This window comes from Amblyraja radiata, chromosome 22 (genome assembly GCF_010909765.2).
Source record: "Amblyraja radiata isolate CabotCenter1 chromosome 22, sAmbRad1.1.pri, whole genome shotgun sequence".
NCBI lineage: Eukaryota > Metazoa > Chordata > Chondrichthyes > Rajiformes > Rajidae > Amblyraja > Amblyraja radiata.
The window spans coordinates 7,717,271-7,741,354 of record NC_045977.1 but is presented as its reverse complement, the minus strand read 5'-3'; the positions used below and the strand labels follow the sequence as shown (position 1 = coordinate 7,741,354).

Here is a 24,084-nt window from a genome sequence, read left to right as displayed (position 1 = left end):
CCCCCATCCTAGTTCTCCGACCAGTCTGACTGTCCCCCTGATTAAAATGTTATCTATTCTACATTTTCCTTGAACGTCATCACTTTTGATGTTTCATTTTCACACCTTATACTTCCTTATCTCTGTGTCTCCCTCTCCCCCAACTCTCAGACTGAAAGGAGGGTCTTGACCCAAAACGTCACCCATTCCTTCTCTCCAGAGTTGCTGCCTGTCCCGCTGAGTTACTCCAGCATTTTGTGTCGATCTCTGGTGTAAACCACGTTTCCGCAGTTCCTTCCTGCGCAAGCTGTATCTAGGACAGCAGAGCAGACAGCAAAGTATGTCCCAACTTCCTATTTAAAGGAAACATCAGACGACAGACTCTGGGGGATGATCTCACTGATTGATCAAGCAGTACTAATCTGATGAACTTCTTTGCAGCTTTTCCAGCAACACCAAGGCAGAAATCTTTAAGCCCCTGTCCCACTTAGGTGATTTTTTTAGGCAACTACAGGCTGTTGCCACATGGTCGCGGGGTGATGCCGGTATAGTTGTGAGTAGTCTCCTCAAGTCGCCTAAAGAGTCGTAACATTTTTCTGGTCGCCGCTGGATTTTGAAATATTAAAAACTTTTCGGCAACTGTGGGCTTGACGTAGCTTGTTTTCTCCTGTCAAAGGTGCTGTCGTAGGTTGTTGCCAGGATGACGCAGGTTGTCGCCAGGTGACGTTGGTTGTCAGCGGGTGGTGACTTTGGTGAATTCCATTGGCGACTACCTACGTCAACCTACATCAACCGGCGCCAGGTATCGGCGACTGAATTGTCTTCAGTTGTCGCCGACATGGTCGTAGCTTGTCGTGGGTGGACGTAGCTTGTCGTAGGTGGACGTCCTAATGGGTTGCCGGTTGTCGGTAACTTGCTGTAGTTTGACGTCGAGTAGGTGGTCGCAGCTTGTTGTGGGGGGTCCAGTTGCCGCTTTTACGATTGTGACAGTCGCCGAAAAAATCGCCTAACTCTAACAGGCCCTTTAGCCTTGCAGATAATGGTCAAAATCTAAGCCCACAATGACACGTAACGCAGTAACAAATTGCCTCACAATAACATAATCGCCACATATCCCAAACACACTTCATGCAAGTTACTGCAAGCTTAAGGAAGTGGTAGGATCAATGCTCGAGGATAAGGCTGTTCATTAAAACAAAGAGTCAAGAGCGTTTATCTTCCGCGGTCGGTTTGCAGTTATCGAGATCTGTTGATGAGGCAGCTCAGAGTCCAGTTGCATAGGGACGAGCAGTGATGCAGTTCCCCAAGTTTGACAATAGGTTTAGAGTGGATGCATGCCAAGCTGTAGTCAATGAACACCAAAGATAGACACAAAAAGCTGGAGTAACTCAGCAGGACAGGCAGCATCTCCAGAGAGAAGGAATGGGTGGCGTTTCGGGTCGACACCCTTCTTCAGATGAACACCAGCCTGATTAATGTGTTCTTCTTGTCCAAGTGTTTCAGCACAGAGTGGAGGGCTGGTGAGATGGCAGGTAGGTGAATTGAAGTGTGTCCAGATCTTTAGTAAGGCAGAATTGATTTACATCATAACCAACCACATCAAGCATTTCATCACAACGTGGTCGTTGAATCTTGGGATTATAGCTACCCTTTTAAAGCATGTGTGGACCTCAGACCATCCGAGTAACAGGTTGAATTATTAATGGTCTAAACATGAATACTGAATATAGATTTAGTAGAATGTCCAGGATACACAAGATGAAAGTTATGAAGTACTGAGGGACAGAGAGACCTTGGTATACAGTGTCATGCGGTTATAGAATCGTACAGCGTGGCCCAACTCATCCACGTCAAGCAGTAGACACCCTTCCATACTGATTCCATTTCCTAGCACTTGGACCATTGCCTTCTTGGGCAAAGTGATTCAAGTGTTCACTTAGACATGTCTTCAATGCTGTCAGTGACCCAGCGTCTACCACTTTCTCAGGCACATGGAGTTTGACGATTGTATTTATCTAGAGTATTATTTGATCTGATTAGTTTAGCAGGCAAAACCAAGCAAAACAAAACCATTGCACCTCTGTATACGTGACCATAATAAATCCGCACCTAAATCCACTAGTTTTATCTATTTCTGATACGGGGGAAGGTTTCCTGCAGTATATTATATCCCTACCCCTCATAATTTAATACATCTTCCATCTCATTCTCCCTTCACCACCGGACCCTAGGAGTTTCCAGTTCCGCTGGAGAACCTTAGATGGTGTAGGCCAGGGAGAACATCAACAGCCTTCATCAAGGATTCAGGGGAAAGATAAGTAGCTCAGGCTTTGTCTTTGTAGGCGAGGGCAGTGGTCCAGGATCCCTGAGGTAGCAGTAAAGATGGTTTAGAAGGCATAAAGGAAGCCTTGTGGACTACTTGCCTTCAGCAGCTGAGACTTACATTATAAGAGCAGGGAAGTTCTGGTCCAAGTCTATCGAGCATTAGTCAGGCCTCAGCTGAAGTATTGTGCACAGTTCAGAATTGTTATTTTACAATTGTGCATAATTGGATTTATGAAACTCTGGGCTGGAGTGTCCAGAAACAGCACTTAAATTTTGAAGTAGTCTTAATATTCCAAGACATTATAAAGATGACATTATAAAATGTCCCTCTCAACAATACCAAGCAAGATTACAGCAGCCCATAATCCGTTTTGAAATGGAATGATATAACAAATAAACCAATGAAAAAAACATTTTTCTGTTTCAGATTCCAAACAACTAAAGTATTTTCTTATAGTAATTTCACAAATGATTCTGCTTCTCCCATTAACACCTACGCTAGGTTCCTTGATGGTCCTGGTTTCTTTTTTTTTGTCCCAATGCCAACTTCTTGCATCTTGTACTATCAATCCTTTATCATGGATGTTTTCACTTCATCCCAACTCTTCTCCCCTGACCTTTCCTGTTTCTCTGCTTCCTTAAACCTGCTGATCTCATTAAAGTCGACCTGAATCACTTCCCTCTCCCTAGATGCTGCCTGACCTCCAAAGTTTTCCCAGCACTTTCTGTTTTATCTACAATGTTTCCTAGATCAGATGAAATGTTGTTGATCTGAGGCATTAACTCTATTGAGCATGATGTCAATGAGCCCAATATTTCCACAGTATTTTCATATTTCCTGATGGCAGAGGATAAGGTTATTTTGGGCTATCAAATCTATGTCAGTTCACAGACCAACTAATTTTCCCTACACACTATGTCTGGGCGGCACAGTAGTACAGCGGTAGAGTTGCTACCTTACAGTGCCAGAGACCTGGGTTCGATTCTGACTACAGGCGCTGTTTGTGTGAAGTTTGTACGTTCTCTCCGTGACCTGCATGGGTTTTTGTCCGAGATCTTCAGTTTCCTCTCACACTCCAAAGACGTACAGGTTTGTAGGTTAATTGGCCTGGTATGGATGTAAATGTACAATGTGCGGGGATCGCTGGTCAGTACGGACTGGTTGGGCCGAAGGGCTTGTTTCCGCGCTGTATCTATAAACTCTCCCATCAACATCTCCGATTCTAGGGCAATCTAGGTTGATTAATCTACCAACCCACACATCACTGGGATGTGGGAGGAAATTACCTGGGGGATATCCACATGGTCACAGCCAGAACGTGCAAACTTCACACTCCGACAACACCTGAGATCAGGATTACAACCAGGTTGCCGGGGCTGTGAGGCAGTTCTTCTACCAGTTGTGCCACTGTGCCATCCAAAGATACTGCTGCAGGCTCTGATTTTTGATTAGCACTTTTACCTCAAAGATAGGAAGCAAGTTGGGTGACCCACGTCAGGGCTGTTTCTGTAAACCTATGCTTGCAGCATAGCAATGCAAGTTGTGCCATTTTCTGAAATGAAGTGGAAGTGAGAATCCCACCCAAGGCAGCGTATGCAAAAGAGCAGTGAGCTCTTCTGGTGTCCTGGCGAAGATTCCTCTCTCAACCAACTCCACTGAAACAAACAGATTGTCTAGTTAATAGCTGATATGCTGTTTGTGGGACCCTGTCACATGCAACAGGCTTAACACTCCCCCTCATCATGACTTGGAAAGTATTCAATTAGTTCTGAAGCACTTTAAGGATTTCCATACGACAACATCGCTTTTGGAAGGATGCATACTGTGGTAAACAACCCACAAAGTCCATCCTTTGAGGAGGCCTCTAATAGACTAGTCTCATTTCCTCCCTGGCTGTAAATCTGCAGACAATCCAATAATGTGATTCCTTGTGTAACGAAGAACTGCAGGTGCTGGTTTAAATTGAAGGTAGACACAAAATACTGGAGTAACTCAGCGGGACAGGCTGCATCTCTGGAGAGAAGGAATGGGTGACGTTTCGGGTCAAGACCCTTCCTTGAAGGGTCAAGACTGATTCCTTGAAGCTTGGAACAATATTTGCCCAAGAAGGCAATATTTCTTAGTCAATGTACTTCTACAATCCTAAACCTATTCGTAGTTCCATCGCTGAAAAGCTGACCATTCTCGAAGGGAATCGACGAAATGATCTGAGACTAACCATATTTTGTATTTGAGCTTCTTCAGATAGTCTACAATGGATGATGCATGAAAGATGTGGGAATTTAGCTTCATTCAACTATCACTGATTAACATATCATATTTACTTTAGAGGTTACCTCAGTGTCCATTTTCATCTAGAGATTGGTGGACAACATGCCCTCACAATAGAAATGTGCCAGCAACCTCTTAATCTATTTTGGTAAAGGGCCTGTCCCACCAGCATGCGATAGCATGCATCTAGCGCGACCAAACATGGTCGCTTGAGGCGTTTGGCCTCGCGGGGCTGGTCCCACTTCCAACCCCGGAGGCGTATGGAGTTGTGCGGGGCTGGTCCCGACATCAAACTCATCAATCAGCTGGGCAGGAGGCGGGCCGACTGAATTTGGACGTCGCACGGCATTGGGCGGTGACATCATCACGCAACGGCACGCCGGGCGGTGACGTCATCGCGCAACGCCACATGCTAGGCGTACGCCGTCAAGACGCTGCGTACGATGTCAAGACGCTGTGTACGCCCGTCGAGGCGCTGCGTACGGCCTCAATGCGCCTGTGGGCCAACAGGCCGTTGTTGCGCGGGATTTTCGGACAGTGCAAGATTTTTGGAGCGCCGCGCGATGTCGGGACCAGCCCCGCACAACTCCATACACCTCCGCCGATCGAAGTGTGACCGGCCCCGCGAGGCCGTACGCCTCAAGCGACCACGTTTGGTCGCGCTAGATGCATGCTATCGCATGCTGGTGGGACAGGCCCTTAACTAACATTGGTAGAGAAATAAATATTGGCCACGACAGCAAGGAGTATGCCTTCTCCCAGCTAACCTTGAAAAGTATAACTGGATCTATTACATCTCCCCGACAAGGCAAGCAGTCCCAGTTTAATGCTGCATTCTTTATTAGTCAAGGCACTGAATTGAAGAGGTCTTATTAGAAATGTATGTTGAATTAAGTGTACGATAGAATAGCACATGAGAGATTGCTGAGGAGATTTCTGAAGATGTTGCCAGGACTGGAGATGCCTATTCATAAGGACTGACTGTCTGTCAGGGTCTGTTTTCCTCGAAATAAAGAAGGCTGAGGGGATAGTGAACTAGCGTATAAAATTATGAGCAGGAGGAACAAAGAAGATGGTGGCGCAGAAGCAGTGGAGCCTTGGACAACCAGAGGCTAATGGAGAATGCAACGGAGTGAAAGGAGGAGGCTGGAAAGAAGAGGCAAGCCTGGAGCTTTCAGCAACAGTTGAGTTGAGGCTGTGATAGTGGCATTTAGGAAGCTTTCAGATAAACACATGGAAATGCGGGAAATGGAGGGGTATGGATTATGTGCAGGTCGGGGCATCATGTTCGGCAAAATATCATGGGCTGAAGGGCTTATTCCTGTACAGTGCTGTTCTATGTTCTACAAAATTTTTAGAGGTGGAGTTGAACAGTGTTACAGAGCTGGGAAGAGTGGCCTTAGTGTGAACTTCCTGTCATAAAAGAAAATTCCAGTCATTGGACTTGTTGTCACCTTCCCCTCAGCCAACAATGAACCATTCTACATTGGCCTTGAACACCATCTGCTTTGACGTCATTTTCACACCTTACCCTTCCATATCTCTAGTCTCCCCCTCCCCTGACTCCCATTCTGAAGAAGGGTCTCGACCCCAAAACGTCGCCCGTTCCTTCTCTCCTGAGATGCTGCCTGACCCGCTCAGTTACTCCAGCATTTTGTGTCTATCTCCTCTGCTTTCACTACGTCAGTGTGGAGTGTGGCTCCTGGACACTTCAGCAAAGTGCGGTCCTGGTTCAAGCCCTTGGCTTGGGAGTCTAACTCTGAGAAACATTTCCAGAGAACCTCACCCCTTTTAAAATTGAGTATTTTCGTTGAACAAACTCTTGATAAACCACTGTGGGGACTTTATTCAGGAGTGACATTTTAATTTTGAAAGAACTACGTACATCAAAGCATTCCGTTTGGATAGAATCAACCTGGAATCATGGCAGCCTGAGCTGTAAATGAACCTTCCCGCAGATTGCATCTGCATAATAAGACACATATAATGTTATTTAGAAGATATTATTTTTTAAATAAACCATCGATGACACTGCTGCTGACTTAATAAAGTTAGCTCTTCATTCATCAAATATTTGGGAAAAAGCATTTTTGGCGGAATAGCTTTTGTCTTCAAGGCTTCAGCACAAACCAGTTGCTCCAGGTTGTTCACAATTCCCTGTGGGGTTGAGTGCGACATGGAGAATAACTGGAGTATGACAAGAGAAGGAGGGAGGGTTGAGCCCAAGCTCCCAGTTGGAGGTCTCACCAATTAAAGAAATTCAGCATGCAATTTTTTAACTCGAGTTTCACTATATGAGATATCAGTGTTTTAAATTTACTTTTAGTTTTAGAGATACAACCCGGAAACAGGCCCTTCGGCCCACCGGCTCCGCGATGACCAGCGATCACCGCACATTTACACTATCCTACACCCACTAGGGACAATTTAAAAAAAAACATTTACCAAGCCAATTAACATACAAACCTGTACTTCTTTGCAGTGTGGGAGGAAAACCAAGATCTCGGAGAAAACCCACGCAGTCACACTGTACTGTACAGGCAAGGTATGGGTTGTATGTGTCAGGCTTACAGCAGTGGTAGTGTGAGGGTTTGTACACAGCATAAAATTCCGGGGGGTGTTGATGGGAATGTAAGGGGAATACAATGGGATTAGTGTAAATGGGTGCTTGGCGGTTCGCATGGATTCAGTGGGTGGGGAGGGTTGCTTCTGTTGTGTGTAAATCCACTGGGTACAAGTTCTGACTGATGGAGACTGGGAGTGCTGATGAGTGTTGGACTGTGGCTCACTGAAGAGTCATTGAGACTGGTGGAATAAGGCTTGGGGATGCCTATTCTGCTCGTGACCACTCGTTTTCAACCTCTTCCAAGTCCTCAGGACTTGAGTACTCGCCTCGACTGGTAAGGTTATGTGCGTCCACCTTTGCAGTGTATTTCAGGACGTTCCCCTTCTCCCACCCTTTAGATCACATCTCTCCTCCTCTCCAGCTCTTGCACAGAGATGTGGGGTGGGAAATGTTCCCCTGGTGTGCTAGATCTTCAAGGTCAGGGAAGAATTCCAGAATAGTTGCCAGTGCCCACTGCAGACATAATACAACTTTACCCCACTTTACTAGAACCTGCCGCAGACATGATACAACGTTAACCCCACTCAAGGATGCGGACAGCCTTGCTTTGAGTGGCACTGGCTATCTTTAAGTAGATAATTCAAGATAATTGCCCTTGCTAGTTTGTATTGTTGTATTGGCATCCAACCCTGGTTGCATGCTGCATTAAGGAAAATAACCAGCTAGCGTGAAGTTGGTATCTTGCCAGCATTGGTGAAGTTGGTCTGAAGAAGGGTCTCGACCTGAAAACGTCACCCATTCCTTTTCTCCAGAGGTGCTGTCTGACCCGCTGAGTTACTCCAGCTTTTTGTGTCCATCTTTGGTGAAGTTGGTATCTTGCTAGCATTGGTAGAGATGGAATGGCAGAAGATTCTCTCTCTTTCAAGAGAGAGTTAGATTTAGCTCTTAGGGCTAAGGGAATCAAGGGATATGGGGAATAAGCCAGAACGGGGTACTGATTTTGGATGATCAGCCATGGTCATATTGAATGGCGGTGCTGGCTCGAAGGGGGCCGAATGGCCTACTCCTGCACCTATATCCTATGTTTCTATATCTATGTTTATATCTGACCCCCATGACATTTATCTCTCATTTGCCCCCAAGTGGTGAGAGAAGGTCTATGGCGGTGCAGTGTGTCTGAGATCATATTGGTGCTGCAGTCAGCCTGTTGCTGTGCATGAGTTTTGTAACCTGTTTAAATTGATCTATTCCTACACCTACTCCCCTCACAATAAACCAAGGCTATACTCAGTCTCAATTACAGACAGAGCCAAGGGCATGTTCCTAGCAAGTCTGTGCAGACTTCATTACAAATGGGAGACAGCTTTCCCCTAGTTACGAGCTGCAATGTATTCCAAGGAGCATTTTGTTGTGCAAATTGTTTAATTTGCCCACGAAAGGAAATGGGGGTTGTGCGCCACCACATCTTCACAGTGACTTTAGAACAAGAATACCATTATAGGATGTGGCTGTCTCGTGTAACTCATAACGGCAACACGCTCCCTCCTGATCCTTCACCTATTCTGTTGCATGTCAGTCTCAGATTGGTCTCAGATGCTGATGAATGACAGTTTGATTATCACGTCACTTAATTATTGAAATTCAGGTAATTCTTTAGCGCCTGTTGATATCGTTAGTGCGCCGACTCCAGTCCGATCGTAACATTCTCAAACGGTCTGAAAGTCATCGCAAATAAATTGAGGAGAGTCATGGAAATAAAAAAGTAAGTCGAGGTCATTGTCATTTCATTCTTTCATAAACCTGATTGTGGGGAGATAAATGTAACGAGAGGCCATGCTAGGATCAATTACTTCACTATTAACACAGCGCTGCCCTTCACTGCAAAATCATCCTTCAGTCTTTTACCACAGTTAATATTGTTTTCAGATGGCTCCCCTGATAGAGTGGCAATAAATCATTATTAATAGTTAGTTAAAATTAGCATTATGGACTGACAAACAAAATAAAAGTCATCCCTCCTTGCATTTCCCTTAGGGTTAATAAATGTAAATCCTGGGCTGTGATTCAAGTCCTAGCCCAGAGCCGAAACAGGACACCAACTCATCCACTCATGCATTTGGGTGAAGGGCATAAGGAATAGGAGTAGAATTAGGCCATTCGGCCCATCAAGTCTACTCCGCCATTCAATCATGGCTGATCTATCTCTCCCACCTAACCCCATACTCCTGCCTTCTCCCCATCAAACCCAGCATCAAGCCCAGGTTCTCTCTCGGGTAGATAGACACAAAAAAGCTGGTGTAACTCAGCGGGTCAGACAGCATCTCTGGAGAAAAGATGGCGTTTCAGGTCGAGACCTCTCTCTCTCTCTCTCTCAGGTAGATGTGAAAGATCCAGCTGTATTTTTAAAGAACAGGAGGGGTAAACTCGGTGGGGGGTGGGGGGGGGGGGGGGGGGGTTGCTGTTTGGGCAGGGGCAGGCATCTTGCTATCCAGGTTAATTTGTGACTGAAGAAGGGTCTCGACCCATAACGTTCCCCGTTCCTTCTCTGCAGAGATGCTGCCTGTCCCGCTGAGTTACTCCAGCATTTTGCCCCCATCTTCGGAAGTAATTGAAGCAGGTTCATGGCTTGTTATTTAAATATTCAAATAAATAAAATCCCTGATTACTGGCGCTGCAGAGCAATCGCTGTGTTTTACCCCCCCCCCCCCCTCCCCCTTATCATATTCAAGTTATACTCTGTTGATCTGTAAATTCACCAATAGTTGTGAAGAAGAAGCACAGACTTTGATGTCTGTCAGGGATTTGCATTTCTTTAATTTATTCATGCATATTAAACAGGCCCCTCTGGACAAGCTTTCCCAGAACCAAACTTGTTAACCTATTTTTCTTTGAATGTACTTTTTTCCACAGGTCAAACCTGCTCTACTTCTGCGATTGGATTCAAACGGCATGTGGGGAAGTACACGTGAATCATTTAGCTACATGTGTCTCACCCTCCGTCAGTTAATTAGCCTTTAAACGAGCGCTTGTACTCTCACTTGTGATGTGGGTCTGTTCCATTTCATCTCCAGTGTTGCTGCTAACCTCACTGAACTCCCAAGGAGCAGTGGAGGTTGTTCAACCCCTCTCTGCAGTCTTCCACAATCCTAACTCACTAAATTACTGTTCAGCTTTCTCCTCTAAATAAATTGGCTCGACAGCACATCATGTAATATGAGCTCTGTCACATTCTTGCAAAGTAGCTTCCACCAGCAAATACTCCGTTCCATCTTCGGTCTGGCGATTTGGCAGATTTCATTTTGGTAATGGGGTTAGGATACCTATGGTGTCTTTGTTTTAACCACATTTCCTCACAATCTTTCTTTTTCCTCCCTATTTCCTCTGAATATCTCCAATTAAGGGGAAGCACTGTGGCGCAGCAGTAGAGTTGCTGCCTTACAGCGTCAGAGATCCGGGTTCGATCCTGACTATGATCGCTGGCTGCTCGGAGTTTGTATGTTCTCCCCATGACCTGCGTGGGTTTTCGCAGGGTGCTCCGGTTTCCTAACCCACACTCCAAAGATGTACAGGTTTGTAGGTTAATTGGCTTCGGTAAAAATTGTAAATTGTCCTTAGCGTGTAGTGTACGGGTTTCCCTGGTTGGTGCGGACTTGTTGGGCCAAAGGGCCTGTTTCCATGGTGTACCTCTAAACTAAACTAAACTAAACTAAACTACTGCAACCCCTGGAAACCTCCTCCCACCTCTGCATTCACAGGTAAGTGTGCCAGTAATGAGTTATTATTTATAACTACTGCCATTTGTATATAAAACATTCCAGTGCTGGTCTGGAACATAATGGGCAACAGTGGATGGCAATGTTTTACCCTATCATAAATTATACCTATAGACCATAACCTCTGAAAGCAGTAGCTGCTCCTCGTATAAAACAAGCCACCACCATAGTGCTAACCTGCACCAGCATTAAAGACAGTGGCTCCTGTCCTCATATACAAAGATATTGGTCTGAAATATTTAAGTGGTTTTCTGGGGTCTATGGAAAAGATATTCTCCCTGATCCAGAACTGGCACTTTTTGGATGCTCAGAGACTGCTTTGTACTTCACGTCTGAAGAACAACAAGCACTGATGCTTGGTATGGTGGCAGCCAAGAAAATGATCCTAACAGACTGGAAATCATCCACACACCCCTGCTTCGAAAAATGGCTCAATGAAATGATAATAATCATACAGATGGAAAGGATACGCATCTACAACTCCAAGGTACCAAACACCTTTTTAAGTGTTTGGGGACCATTTATCAACCATCTCAAAGACCAATAATTTCATAATTTCATATTATCTGCAGTGATGTAGTCCTGTGACCTTTACTTCTGCTCTTGCAATGCATGACTGTGTAGCACCATGTGGATTGTACCAATACTGTTATGTCTGGCGGCTTTTTTTTTTTTTTTCTTTTCCTGTTGTCTTTTTCTGGGTTTTTTTTGCTTTATTTGCTTTATTTTCTTTCTCTTTTTTTGATTTGTTCTGTTTTGTTAAAAAATTGTATAAAATAATAAAAAATATTAAAAACAAAGACAGTGGCTCAATGAGAAACATCTCTGCCTCTGAGCTTGAATGTTGTAGGTTCAAGGCTCTATCAGAACAGTGCTATAAGATAGAAACATAGAAACATAGAAAATAGGTGTAGGAGTAGGCCATTCGGCCCTTCGAGTCAGCACCGCCATTCAATATGATCATGGGTGATCATCCAAAATCAGTAGCCCGTTCCTGCTTTCTCCCCATTTCCCTTGATTCAGTTAGCCCTAAGAGCTAAATCTCTCTTGAAATTCCACACATCCACAACGCTCTGTGTGAAAACGTTTTTCCTCATCTCAGTCCTAAATGGCCTACCTCTTAGTCTTAATCTGTGACCCCTGGTTCTGGACTCCCCCAACATCGGTAACATTTTTCCTGCATCAAGCCTGTCCAAACCCTTAAGAATTGTATATGTTTCTATAAGATCTTATAGGATCATCCACATGATGTAACAAACAAGGCTGGTTGAACACTTTATATGTTGTCACGTGGGAAAGGGTACAGAGGCGATTTACGGGGATGCTGCCAGGACTGAAGTGTCTGAGCTTTTAGGGTTGAGTTGGCTGGGACTCTATTCCTTGGAGCGCAGGAAGATGAGGGGTGATCTTATAGAGGTGTATAAAATCATGAGGACTAGATCAGGTAGATGCACAAAGTCTCTTGCCCAGAGTAGGTGAATCGAGGATCAGAGGACATAGGTTTAAGGTGAAGGGGAAAAGATTTATTGTGAATCTGAGGGGGTAGCTTTTTCACGCAAAAGGTGGTGGGTGTATGGAACAAGCTGCCAGAGGAGGTAGTTGAGGCAGGGACTATCCCAATGTTTAAGAAACAGTTAGACAGGTAAATGGATAGGACAGGTTTGGAGGGATATGGACTAAACACGGGAAGGTGAGTCTAGTGTAGCTGGGCTATGTTGGCCGCTTTAGGCAGGTAGGGCCGAAGGGCCTGTTTCCACGCTGTATCCCTCTATGACTCTATGACGTTATCTGAAAGATAGCACTCCCAACAACACTGTACTCCTTTAATACTGCATTGGAAAATTAGCCTTGTGTGGCGATGAAGTGTCGAGAGGACTTAAAGTACATTCTTCTGAATCAGATAAAAACTCACCCATTTGGAACACAGCTGACAATGCCCCGACTCTACTCACAGTCTAATTTAGCACTGTGTGAAATATATTTATACAATCATAAATATTTTTATACAATAATGTTACAATTACCATATGGAACTATTCCCTGACAGTAACACAAACAAAGTAACAATGATGGAGCAGTGTTTCCTGCAGGATTGAAATATTTCCTGCAGAAAAATCGCTGGGTAGAGCAATATAGAACTTGATATATTTTGATAGCAGCTGAATTTTGAAAGTCTAGATAACTTTCAAAATGCAGATCAATTATTTGGTCTCTGGTGGGATGATAATTCCATGAAGTTAGGTCACTGTAATCATTCTCATTATCAAGTAACCTTGGAGCATCTCTACATTTGTTTCTGTTCAGAAGCTCCGCTCTTAGACTAGGGGTGTATCCAATAGCGTTTTATGATGTCACACAATATGATACGATACAACTTTATTTATCCCAGGAGGGACAACATACATGAAACATGAAATTAAAGTGACAAGTGGAAAGGATTGGGGATGTACAAAGGTTGAACCAGTCTGTTGCTGAAGGTGCACCTCAGGTTGGCCAGTGCGTCATGGAGGGGGCGAGCTGTATTGTCCAGGATGCTCTGCAGTTTGTGGAGCATCCTCCCCTCCAAGACCACCTCCCATGAATCCAACTCCACCCCCAGGACAGAGCCAGCCTTCCTGATGAGTTTGTTAATCCTGTTTTCTCATTTTTGGGAACTGTTACCTAATCCTGTTTAGGTAACAAGTCTACCGATTCGATAAGCATTGCATTCATGAGGACCAAAAAAAAAAATCTTCGGTATGAATTTTTAAATGTGGTTCAATGAGTGCAACAGGCCCAAGGTCATAGTTCAAACCATGAGATTTTAATATTATTTACTTTTTAATTCATTCATTTTAACCTATTCATTAGACCCACCTCTGACATTTTCCTTTGCTCAGTCAGTTTCCCTTTATAAAAAATAATAATTTTCACTCTCCCAAGTTTTGCATTTGCTTCACGTATGCTTGTTCCAGAAGAGCCGAGGAGAAATTTCCTCCAGGGATTAGCTGTGGATGGGCCTTAATAAGCTCTGTTGCACATCTAACATTTTGCCTGGAGTCACTTATCCTCATGAGTCAAGTGCACTATGTACTTCAATGCAATATGCAGACGTTTATAGCTTGTCAAAGCTGAACTAGTTCCTGGTTTGCCGAGCAAGAGACTCCATTCTACTGAAGTTAGGGCAGGAAATCCAAGTGAAATAAGAAAACACTTTGATTTGGACTAATTTCTGTCCTCGCAAACCACCATCCTTAACCATCCTTTACTCATCCAAGTTCTGCTACTTCTTCCTTCACGACCTGTTCACACAATACTAAAATGGACCCTATCGAAGTTACAGGGCATGTCAGCAACTATACCTTCTGGGCTGTCTGCAGCATCTGACAGGGTGCAGTACACTGTTGCCCTACAATGCCTTGCCCACTGTTGGGTCGGACTATACTCACCATGGACCAGTCTTAACAACTTGGTTGTGCTACTGGCAATTATCCCTCTTAAGGGCCTGCCCCACTTTCACGACCTAATTCACGACCTCCGCCGAGTTTGCCCTTTACTCATACTCGCAGCATGGTCGTCACGAGGCCATAGGAGGTCGTAGGTAGGTCGTAGGAGGTCGTAGGGGGTCGTGATGCTAGTCGTAGGTACTGGTGGCATCAAGTAGGTCAGGGCGTTTTTTCAACATGATGAAAAATGTCCACGAGTAAAAAAGGTCATGAATTAGGTCGTGAAAGTGGGACAGGCCCTTTACATGTTCGACGTTATCACTGGAGTCTCCCCAAACCGGGTTCGATCCTGACTATGGTCGCTGGCTGTTCGGAGTTTGTATGTTTTCCCCATGACCTGCGTGGGTTTTCACAGGGTGCTCTGGTTTCCTAACCCACACTCCAAAAATGTACAGGTTTGTAGGTTAATTGGCTTCGGTAAAAATTGTAAATTGTCCTTAGCGTGTAAGACAGTGTTAGTGTACGGGGATCGCTGTTTGGTGCAGCCTTGTTGGGCCAAAGGGCCTGTTTCCATGGTGTACCTCTAAACTGAACTAAGCTACTGCAACCCCTGGAAACCTCCTCCCACCTCTGCATTCACAGGTATGTGTGCCATTAATGGGTTTTTATTCATAACTACTGCCATTTATATATAAAACATTCCAGTGCTGGTCTGGAACATAATGGGCAACAGTGGATGCCCGACCCTCCCAAAACATCAATGCCTGACCCTCTCCTATTTCTCATCAAGTGCTGGCCTCCATTACCCAAAAACAATCATATTTCTTGTAATCAGAATAAAACACTATAAAACAGTGTATCCTGCAGGAGAAGCTAAGAGCTACATTCTCGATTCACATGTCTACTGTAGCCACAGCTAGCTGTGACAAATAAACTTGAACCTTGAACCTTGAACCCATCACCACCACTAACAACCCATTGCCCGCTAACTCCATGGGGTCAGAGACGGGACGCCCAGTGGAGGTACTTTGTTGGTTTAGAGCGTGTCTGCTTCTCGGCTGGGGATAGGGAGAGGAAGGTATGGGTGAGGATGCGGTGGGGGGGGGGGGAACACTGCGTGGTAATTCCTACCTTAAATGTATATTATACCAGGGAGATGTGTAGGAAGGAACTGCAGATGCTGGTTTAAACCAAAGATAGACAGAAAATGCTGGAGTAACTCAGCGGGACAGGCTGCATCTCTGGTGGCAAAAACAGGAAAGTAGACTATTATCTAAATGGTGGCCAATTAGGAAAAGGGGAGATGCAGCGAGACCTGGGTGTCATGGTGTGCCATGACACCATGTTACAGCAGGGAGGTTCTACTGCAGTTGTACAGGGTCTAGGTGAGACCACACCTGGAGTATTGCGTATAGTTTTGGTCTCCTAATCTGATGAAAGACATTCTTGCCATAGAGGGACTACAGAGAAGGTTCACTAGACTGATTCCTGGGATGGCAGGACTTTCATATGAAGAAAAGACTGGATAGACTCGGTTTGTACTCGCTAGAATTTAAAAGATTGAGGGGGGATCTTATAGAAACGTACAAAATTCTTAAGGGGTTGGACAGGCTAGATGCAGGAAGATTATTCCCGATGTTGGGGAAGTCCAGAACAAGGGGTCACAGTTTAAGGATAAGAGGGAAGTCTTTTAAGACCGAGATGACAAAATCATTTTTTACACAGAGAGTGGTGAATCTCTGGAATTCTCTGCCACAGAAGGTAGTTGAGGCCAGTTCATTGGCCATATTTAAGAGGGAGTTAGATGTGGCCCTTGTGGCTAAAGGGATCAGGGGGTATGGAGAGAAGGCAGGTATGGGAAACACAGTTGGATGATCAGCCATGATCATATTGAATGGCGGTGCAGGCTCGAAGGGCCGAATGGCCTACTCCTGCACCTATTTTCTATGTTTCTATAGAAGGAGCCCATTCTCTCCAGAGATGCTGCCTGTCCCATTGGGTTACTCCAGCATTTTATGCCTACCTTCAGTTTATACCAGGGAGAGACTATTACATTTAAATAAAATAACCATTGGACTTTTGCTGCATTCGATTTTAGCCTGGATTTAAACGGGTTTCAAGTCTCTGCCACAGGTACTTGTGAAGCATTCAATGACCCCCTTGCTCGGTTTCTCTGTTTAAGGAGTGTGCAACTCCTCGGATCTGGAGGAGCTGAACCTCAACTAAGCTCGCAGCCGTAGCAACAAGAGGCTGCCAAACAATACAGCAGGAGTCCACTGAACAGCTGCAATGTGAAGCGGTTCCTGCGCAAAGCTGCGGTGGCAATCATGTTGAGCAGAGGGAAGGGCTTGCGTCTATAACTTGTCTTACACACGCTCTGGATGGCCCAGGCAGCAGAGTACTGCTGAAGTGCAGTTACCATGGTAACGGGGCAAGTGTGACAGACAATCTGTGCTCAGCAAAGTCCCACCAAGAGCATAATGACAAATGTCGGTAATGCTGGCTGAGAGGCGACTATTGATCGGGCAGCAGAGAGAACTCTCCCGGTGTTTCCTCAAAGTAGTGTCATTCAAAGGGGACACAATTTAATTATATGCCCAAAGACACACACAAAATGCAGGAGTAACTCAGCGGGTCAGGCAGCATCTCTGGAGTGAAGAAATGGGTGACGTTTTGGATCGAGACCCTTCCTCAGACTCAATCTGAATCATTCAGTCTGAAGAAGGGTCTCGATCCGAAACGTCACCCATTCCTTCTCTCCAGAGATGCTGCCTGACCCACTGAGTTACTCCAGCATTTTGTCTCTATCTTTGGTTTAGACCAGCATCTGCAGTTCCTTCATACACATATTAACTATATGCCCATTTCTTGATATGTTAGTTTATTTACATTAATGTTCTGCATACGCGCAGTGATTGGGTTCAGTAGTGTATCTGGCCATTGAAGAGTCCAGTCAAACAGGAAACCATAGTAATAGACCGCATGTTATAGTCAGCTTCATGGCCCAGCAAAGACATTGTGACAGCGCCCTCTACCTTGGATACTGCTCTGATCCCTGACAGGGTTGGAGAGAGAGAAAGAGAAAGCGTAAGAGAAAGAGAAAGAGAAAGAAAAGCGAGAGAGAAAAAGAGAAAGAGTAAGGAGAGAGGGAAAGAGAGAGAGAAAGAGAAAAAGAGAGAAAGAGAAAAAGAGAAAAAGAGAGAGAGAGAGAAAGAGAAAGAGAAAGAGAAAGAGAAAGAGAAAGAAAGTAAAAGCCAGAGAAATAGGCTCGCTCCTCTCTCTGACTCTTCGATCCCAGCTCCCCTTCTCGCTCTTTCCCTCCTCTCCTCTTCTCCCCCTCTCCCTATCTCCTCCCCCTCTCCCCTTCTCCCTCCTCTCTCCACTCTCCCGTCTCCCTCCCTCTCACTCCCTCTCCCCCTCTCCTCCCCTCTCTCTCTCTCTCTCTCTCTCTCTCTCTCTCTTCTCCCTCTCTCGCTCTCCTCTCTCCCTCTCGGCTCTCTCCTCCCTCTCTCTCCTCTCTTCTCTCTCTCGCTCTCTCTCCCCTCTCTCTCTCTCTCTCTCTCTCTCTCTCTCTCTCTCTCTCTCTCTCTCTCCCTCCCCCCCTCCCCTCTTTCTTCCTCCTCTTCCCACGAAGAGAGAGAAAAAGGGAGAGAAAGTATTGAGCCTCCATTCTCGCTGTGTTCCCCTTTTGCAGGTTTGAGGGTGAGCCATTGCGACAAACATGAGACCACTAACACCGCCCTGTGGTAAAAACTGGGTTCCCGGGAAGAAACCCTAAACAGCCAGCTCCTCTACTGAGGCTAAGGCTGAGTGGCTGAAGGAGAGTCTATACCCGAAATGTCACCCATTCCTTCTTTCCAGAGATGCTGCCTGTCCCACTGAGTTACTCCAGCTTTTCGTGTCTATCCAGTTTAAACCAGCATCCACAGTTCCTTCCTACACTTTTTATTGACACTGCCAGTTGTTTCATGATTGAACTTGGAATAATTTTTCAGGCTGCAAGGTGGGTTACAAAGTCACAAACTGCTGTTATAGTTGTAGAAGAGCTTAGCTTTCCAGCAGGCACATGCCTTCGGCATGTATGATAACATTATTATTTTATAATTTTATTCAGGGTAGGCAGTACCTACCTTGCCTACCCGGAATAAAATTATAAAATAATAATTATTAAATATAAATAGTAAAGGCATGGGAGAATTATGCCTACCTAAGAGATCGATCTCTTGGGTAGACATAATTCTCCGTGCCTTTCATGCGCAGTACATGTAATACGGGAAAGTGTGTGCAGCTCACGGGCTGTTGATGCTGCTTCAAGCCATCAATGACAAGGGAGGCTGAAGGCAGCCAAAACCCTGCCTTTGCACCCTTGCACTGTGGACTGCGTATTGCGCATGCGCAGCGCAAGCAGCTGTAAAGTGGGAAGAGGCTGTAAAAGGACAGCGCCGTTGGGGGGGGGTGTAGTTCCTTTCACAGCGTGTGGGGAGTGTGGCCAGGGGTAAAGTTGCGGGGAGGGCAGGAGTGTTGAGAAGGAGGGGGTCGGAGATCATGCCAGCAACCAGCTCAAGAGCGGGTCAGCAGGCGATGGATAACAGGATAGCAGGGGGTGGAGCTTACTCCATGTGTCAGTGCGAGTAACCTCAATTTGTCCCTTGCTTGCACTGACACAGGAGTAAGCTCCACTGCCCGCTGTCCTGTTATCCATCGCCCGCTGGCCCACTACACTCTATGATCTTTGCTCTTGAGCTGGTCCCCTCACTGTGCAGACGGTGAGCACTGCCAGAGGTTAGCGGGCCGGCAGAAGGCGCTGAGGTCCCGGCGGCCGCTCGCAGCCATGCGGGCTACTTCCGTCCCCGGCCAAAATGCGGTGGCTCCGCGCCCGGAGCGCCGCGGCACCGGTGAGTGAGTGGGTTACTGGCATGATCCCTGACCTCCTCCTTCTCAACGCTCCTGCCCTCCCCGCAACTTTACCCCTGGCTAGACTCCCCACACGCTGTGAAAGGAACTCTCCCCCCAATTGGTCCCTTGAACTAGTATTGTCATTCAATAAGATCACAACTGATTCAACTTGTCCCAAAGTGCTCCCGTTTTTCCCACCATCATCCACCTGCTGTCACCCTCCATGCCACACCCATTCACCCATTCAGTAATTCAGAATTAAGGAGATTTGGAAGCCTTGAGCAAATTGAATTGTTACTTTCTTTATTTTTATTTTTTATTTTTACGGAGAGGGGAACAATCTGCGCTTGCGCGATTTAAGATTTTTGTTAAAGCCGACTGACTGCCTACCCTGAGTAATTACTCATGGCACATGCCTGCTTTCCAGAGAACTCATGCACGAGGCAGTAAATCTACTTCAGTCATCCTTGCTGTAGTATTGCGGCTAACATACAAGTGGTTTATCACAATCATTCACTGATATACGATACGATATAGAAATTTATCCCAGGAGGCAAATTGATCTACGAACAGTCATAAAACACAAAATAAATGAAACATGGCAAGTGGAAAGGATTGGGGATGTGCAAAGATTGGGGAGGGGTGTCAGTCTCAGCCTACCCCACGACAGAAGGGGGAGGAGTTGTACACTTTGATAGCCACCGGGAAGAAGGATCTCCTGTGGTGTTCTGTGCTGCATCTTGTTGGAACCAGTCTGTTGCTGAAGGTGCTCCTCAGGTTGGCCAGTGTGTGTCATGGAGGGGGCGAGCTGTATTGTCCAGGATGCTCCACAGTTTGAGGAGCATCCTCCCCTCCAAGACCAACCTCCCACAAAGCCAACTCCGCCCCCAGGATGGATGGAAGAATTTAAAGAATTGCCTTAATTCTTCTTAAAATTACCTTAAAATCCCCACACTGGGGATTGTTGTGCAGATTTTGGCGGAGGTGTTTGCAAATCTACTGATAAACAAAGATTAAAATACGGTCTGACATGATCCATGCAAATGAAGGGTCACTCACAAGGTATTGTGAAGCACTCTCAATGACTTACCCACAGCTTTTAGTGAGGCATACTTGTTCAGCTCCTTGCCAGGGACTTGCTGTTCAAAGGAGTGAGAGCCTTGGGCCAAGGTGGAATAGGAATGAGGTTGGGCCATCTGTGAGATCAGGGGGTAGGTTGTGCCTGCATTATTCATCTGTGTCTGGTCTGCAAAACATTTAAGAGGAGAGCACAAAATATTCATTTTGAACACAACGTGTGAAAAGCATTAATCACAATCTCTACCCACGTCCATAGAGGAGACTGTCTTTCCACTTAACAGGTAAAGCTCATTAGTGAAAAGAAATAGTACATGCAAGCTACACAATCCAGTGACCTGGAACAATTAGCATTGGGTACGGAGCCAACAGCGATACACCATGTTAACCTGAGCTGACACAATAGGAGATTGTTTCACTCGAACCCTGTGCTCAGTCTCAACAATTCCGCCTTTGTGATTTCAGTCCAGTTGGAAAACATTCATGTGGCATTCTACTGTCATGCCCACAGTACAATAAAGCGATGACCATGAATAAAATATAATCAGAAACCATCCTCAGTCCGGCCCGTTCCTGTGGGGGTTGCCCTTTTCCAATGGATAAAACAATACATCAGAGAAATTAAAGATGCTCGCCCAATTTGACATCTTTGCAAAGAATATGCTTTGGTTGGAAGGGGTGAGGGTGACTCTCCTGGTACATCGTTGAACAAAGGGATGAGCACAAATTAACAATCGAGCCATCGGTACGTTGAACAGGATAATGCACCAGCCTGATTACAAGAGCAGCAACACTCGCTCCCACGGATAATTTGCATGGTATTTATTCAAAGTGTTGCCTCTTATTCTCCTCACTAATTTTCTCTGATCTGCATATTAAAGAGACTCCTTTATCTGGCACTTCATCGTGTTCTCTGAAGTCCAGTGTGGAATTTAATTGCATTGGATCTGTGGCAGAGAAATAAGGCGTGTTTCCTGCCCGCCCCACGTTCCCATAGACGTGCGATCTGACTCTTCCCAGTCTGCTGAGTGTTCGTAAGTGATAGGGACAGAATTAGGCCATTTGGCCCATCAAATCTACTTCGCCATTTAATCATGAGGATCAGAGTCAGCTAACTGCTGAGGTAAGGCCAAATACAAATTGGAGGATCAGCACCTCATATTTCGCTTGGGTAGCTTACAACCCAACAATATGAATGTTGAATTCTCTCATTTTTCAGTAACTTCTAACTACACTCTGCTCCCCTTTTATATGTTTCTATAAGGTCCCCCCCATCCTTCTAAACTCCAGTGAATACAAGCCTAGTCTTTTCAATCTTTCCTCATATGACAGTCCCGCCATCCCAGGGTGGACTGGTGAACCTACGCTGCACTGCCTCAAACAGTGGCAGATTGTTTAACCCTTTAGCCTGGACTCCATGACAGGATACCCCAACACCAAACACAGTGCAAGGAAGCACGGTGACACAATGATAGAGCTACTGCCTTACAGCGGCAGAGACCAGGGGTTCGATCCTGACTACAGATGGTGTGTGTATGCAGTTTGTACATTCTCCCCGTGACCTGTGTGGGTTTTCAACGAGATCTTCAGTTTCCTCCCACACTCCAAAGACATACAGGTTTGTAGGTTATTTGGCTTGGAATAAATGTAAGATTATCCCTAGTGTGTGTAGGGCAGAGTCAATGTGCGGGGATCACTGGTCTGTGTTGGCTCGGTGGGCCAAAGGGCCTGTTTCCGCGCTGCATCTCTAAACTAAACTAAACTAAACTAAAGTGCCCAATGTGCCACAGCTGTGCTTTTGCAATTAGCTTAAATCCTTTAATTTCACCCTGACTGGAATGCCTATGGCACTGCTAAGTGTAAATGTATGGCAGATATGAGTCTAATGAGCTTCCGTTGGATTCAATTGCCGCTCAGTATCTATGATAATGGATTTAGTGGAACAGTTGAATATCTTCAACACATTATGCAGTGATCTTTGAAATTCACCCGCATCAGGATGAAATCCTCCGTAACGTTGAAGGCATGACTACTAATGGCCCACTCCAGGGAGGGCTGCAATACCACGAATATCAGTGCGATGTTGACAGTGGAAGGCATGTACTTGTGCATGTCTTCAAACATTTGGCTATTTATTTTGAAAGCCAAATAAGTAACTTCTACCCGCACTCCCTGGACTCCCCTCTCTCCCTTGCCCCTTTCGTCCCCCCGTGTCTCCCCCCGCCCCCAGTGGATTCACCAGTTCCTCAGTTCTCCACATTGTCTTCCTCCAGAGATGACACCTTCCAGAGCCAACAATGGGCCCACCAAGCACCGCCCTGCCTGAAGAGAGACGCAAAAAGCTGGACTCAGCGGGAGGGGCACTACCTCTGGAGAGGGGGAATGGGTGACGTGTTGGTTCGAGACCCTTCTTCAGACGGCTCCATTGCCCTGCCTGAGGTCATTTGTGGCCAGCCCTGATTGTCGTGGTCTTTTCTCACCTCCACCTCTTCACCCCCACTTGTCCTCCTGAGCATTAAGGGTCCTGTTAAAATGAGTGAAGACTATTTTAAATCTAACGTTTCTCGAGGAGTATTTTCCCACATATTCTCTTCCAATTGAAAACACGATTCCTGAAGTGCCCGCTACTTTGGAATAATGTCTGATTACTCCCCTGGAGACATCCATCCATTCCATCCTATGATAAACCTTCCATTTCATTCTTTCCTACCCTCTCGTTTGCCCATTTCTATTTGTTAACCTACTAATTTCCATCTTTTCCCAGTTCCCATAAGTTCATAATTTCTTGTGATAGGAGCAGAGTTAGGCAATTCGGCCCATCAAGTCAACTCCACCATTCGATCATACTTTGGAGTATTGTCTGATTGCTGCCCTGGAGATACAATTGGAAGTCCAAGGTGAAGATACACTGCAGGAAATATGGGAGCATTTAGATTTGGCCTGAATTTGCCACAAATGGTTCTGACAAACTTAGAATTGAAACATCTTAAATCAAATCATCGGCCAGTATTTAAACAAAATGCGTTAGAATACTTGTGATAATATTTTTTGCTCATCCACATGATGTGGGCGTCACTGGCAATGGGTGCACATATCGCTCCTGTTTCCAGAATGTGAAAATTCCATGCTGGGGAACTGAGGGGGATATTTTTTTCAACTGAGAAAATACCAGCTGAGAACTCATGTTTATCTTAGATTGGAAATCTGCCAACCTAGGAAGATAAGGTCATAAGTGATAGGAGCAAAATTAGGCCATTCGGCCCATTGAATCTACTCCGCCGTTCAATCATGACTGATCTATCTCTCCCTCCCAACCCAACTCTCCTGCCTTCTCCCCATAACCTCTGACATCCGTACTAATCAAGAATCTCTCTATCTCAGCCTTAAAAATATACATTGATGGCCACCACAGCCTTCTGTGGCAAAGAATTCCACAGGTTCACCACCCTCTAACTAAAGAAATTCCTCCTCATCTCCTTCCCAAAAGGAACGTCCTTAAATTCTGAGGCTATGACCTCTGGTCCTAGACTCTCGCACTAGTGGAAACATCCCCCCCACATCCACTCTATACAGGCCTTTGATCAAACATATCACCAAGACCTTACGCAAGTGCCCAAGGGAATAATGTCAGTCACTGCATCTTATTCTCTTTTGTCATCATTATATGTAACATTGGATTGCACACTGATGGAGCAAAATTCATAATTCATGCTTTTAATGTAATTTAAAATTGACTTAACGAAGCAATTTTAAAGTAACACACGAGGATAT

The 24,084-nt window shown here is 45.5% G+C and overlaps 1 protein-coding gene across 2 annotated transcripts in view; it reads right to left on the bottom strand.

Moving 5' to 3' along the window:
- Positions 1-24,084, bottom strand: part of shisa9 (shisa family member 9) — a 327,692-nt gene that overhangs the window by 7,773 nt on the left and 295,835 nt on the right. For both annotated transcript variants that reach the window (XM_033040305.1, XM_033040306.1), the window contains one exon: positions 20,327-20,482. In XM_033040305.1, the coding sequence (XP_032896196.1) occupies positions 20,327-20,482 (156 nt within the window). The remainder of the gene's footprint in view (positions 1-20,326; positions 20,483-24,084) is intronic.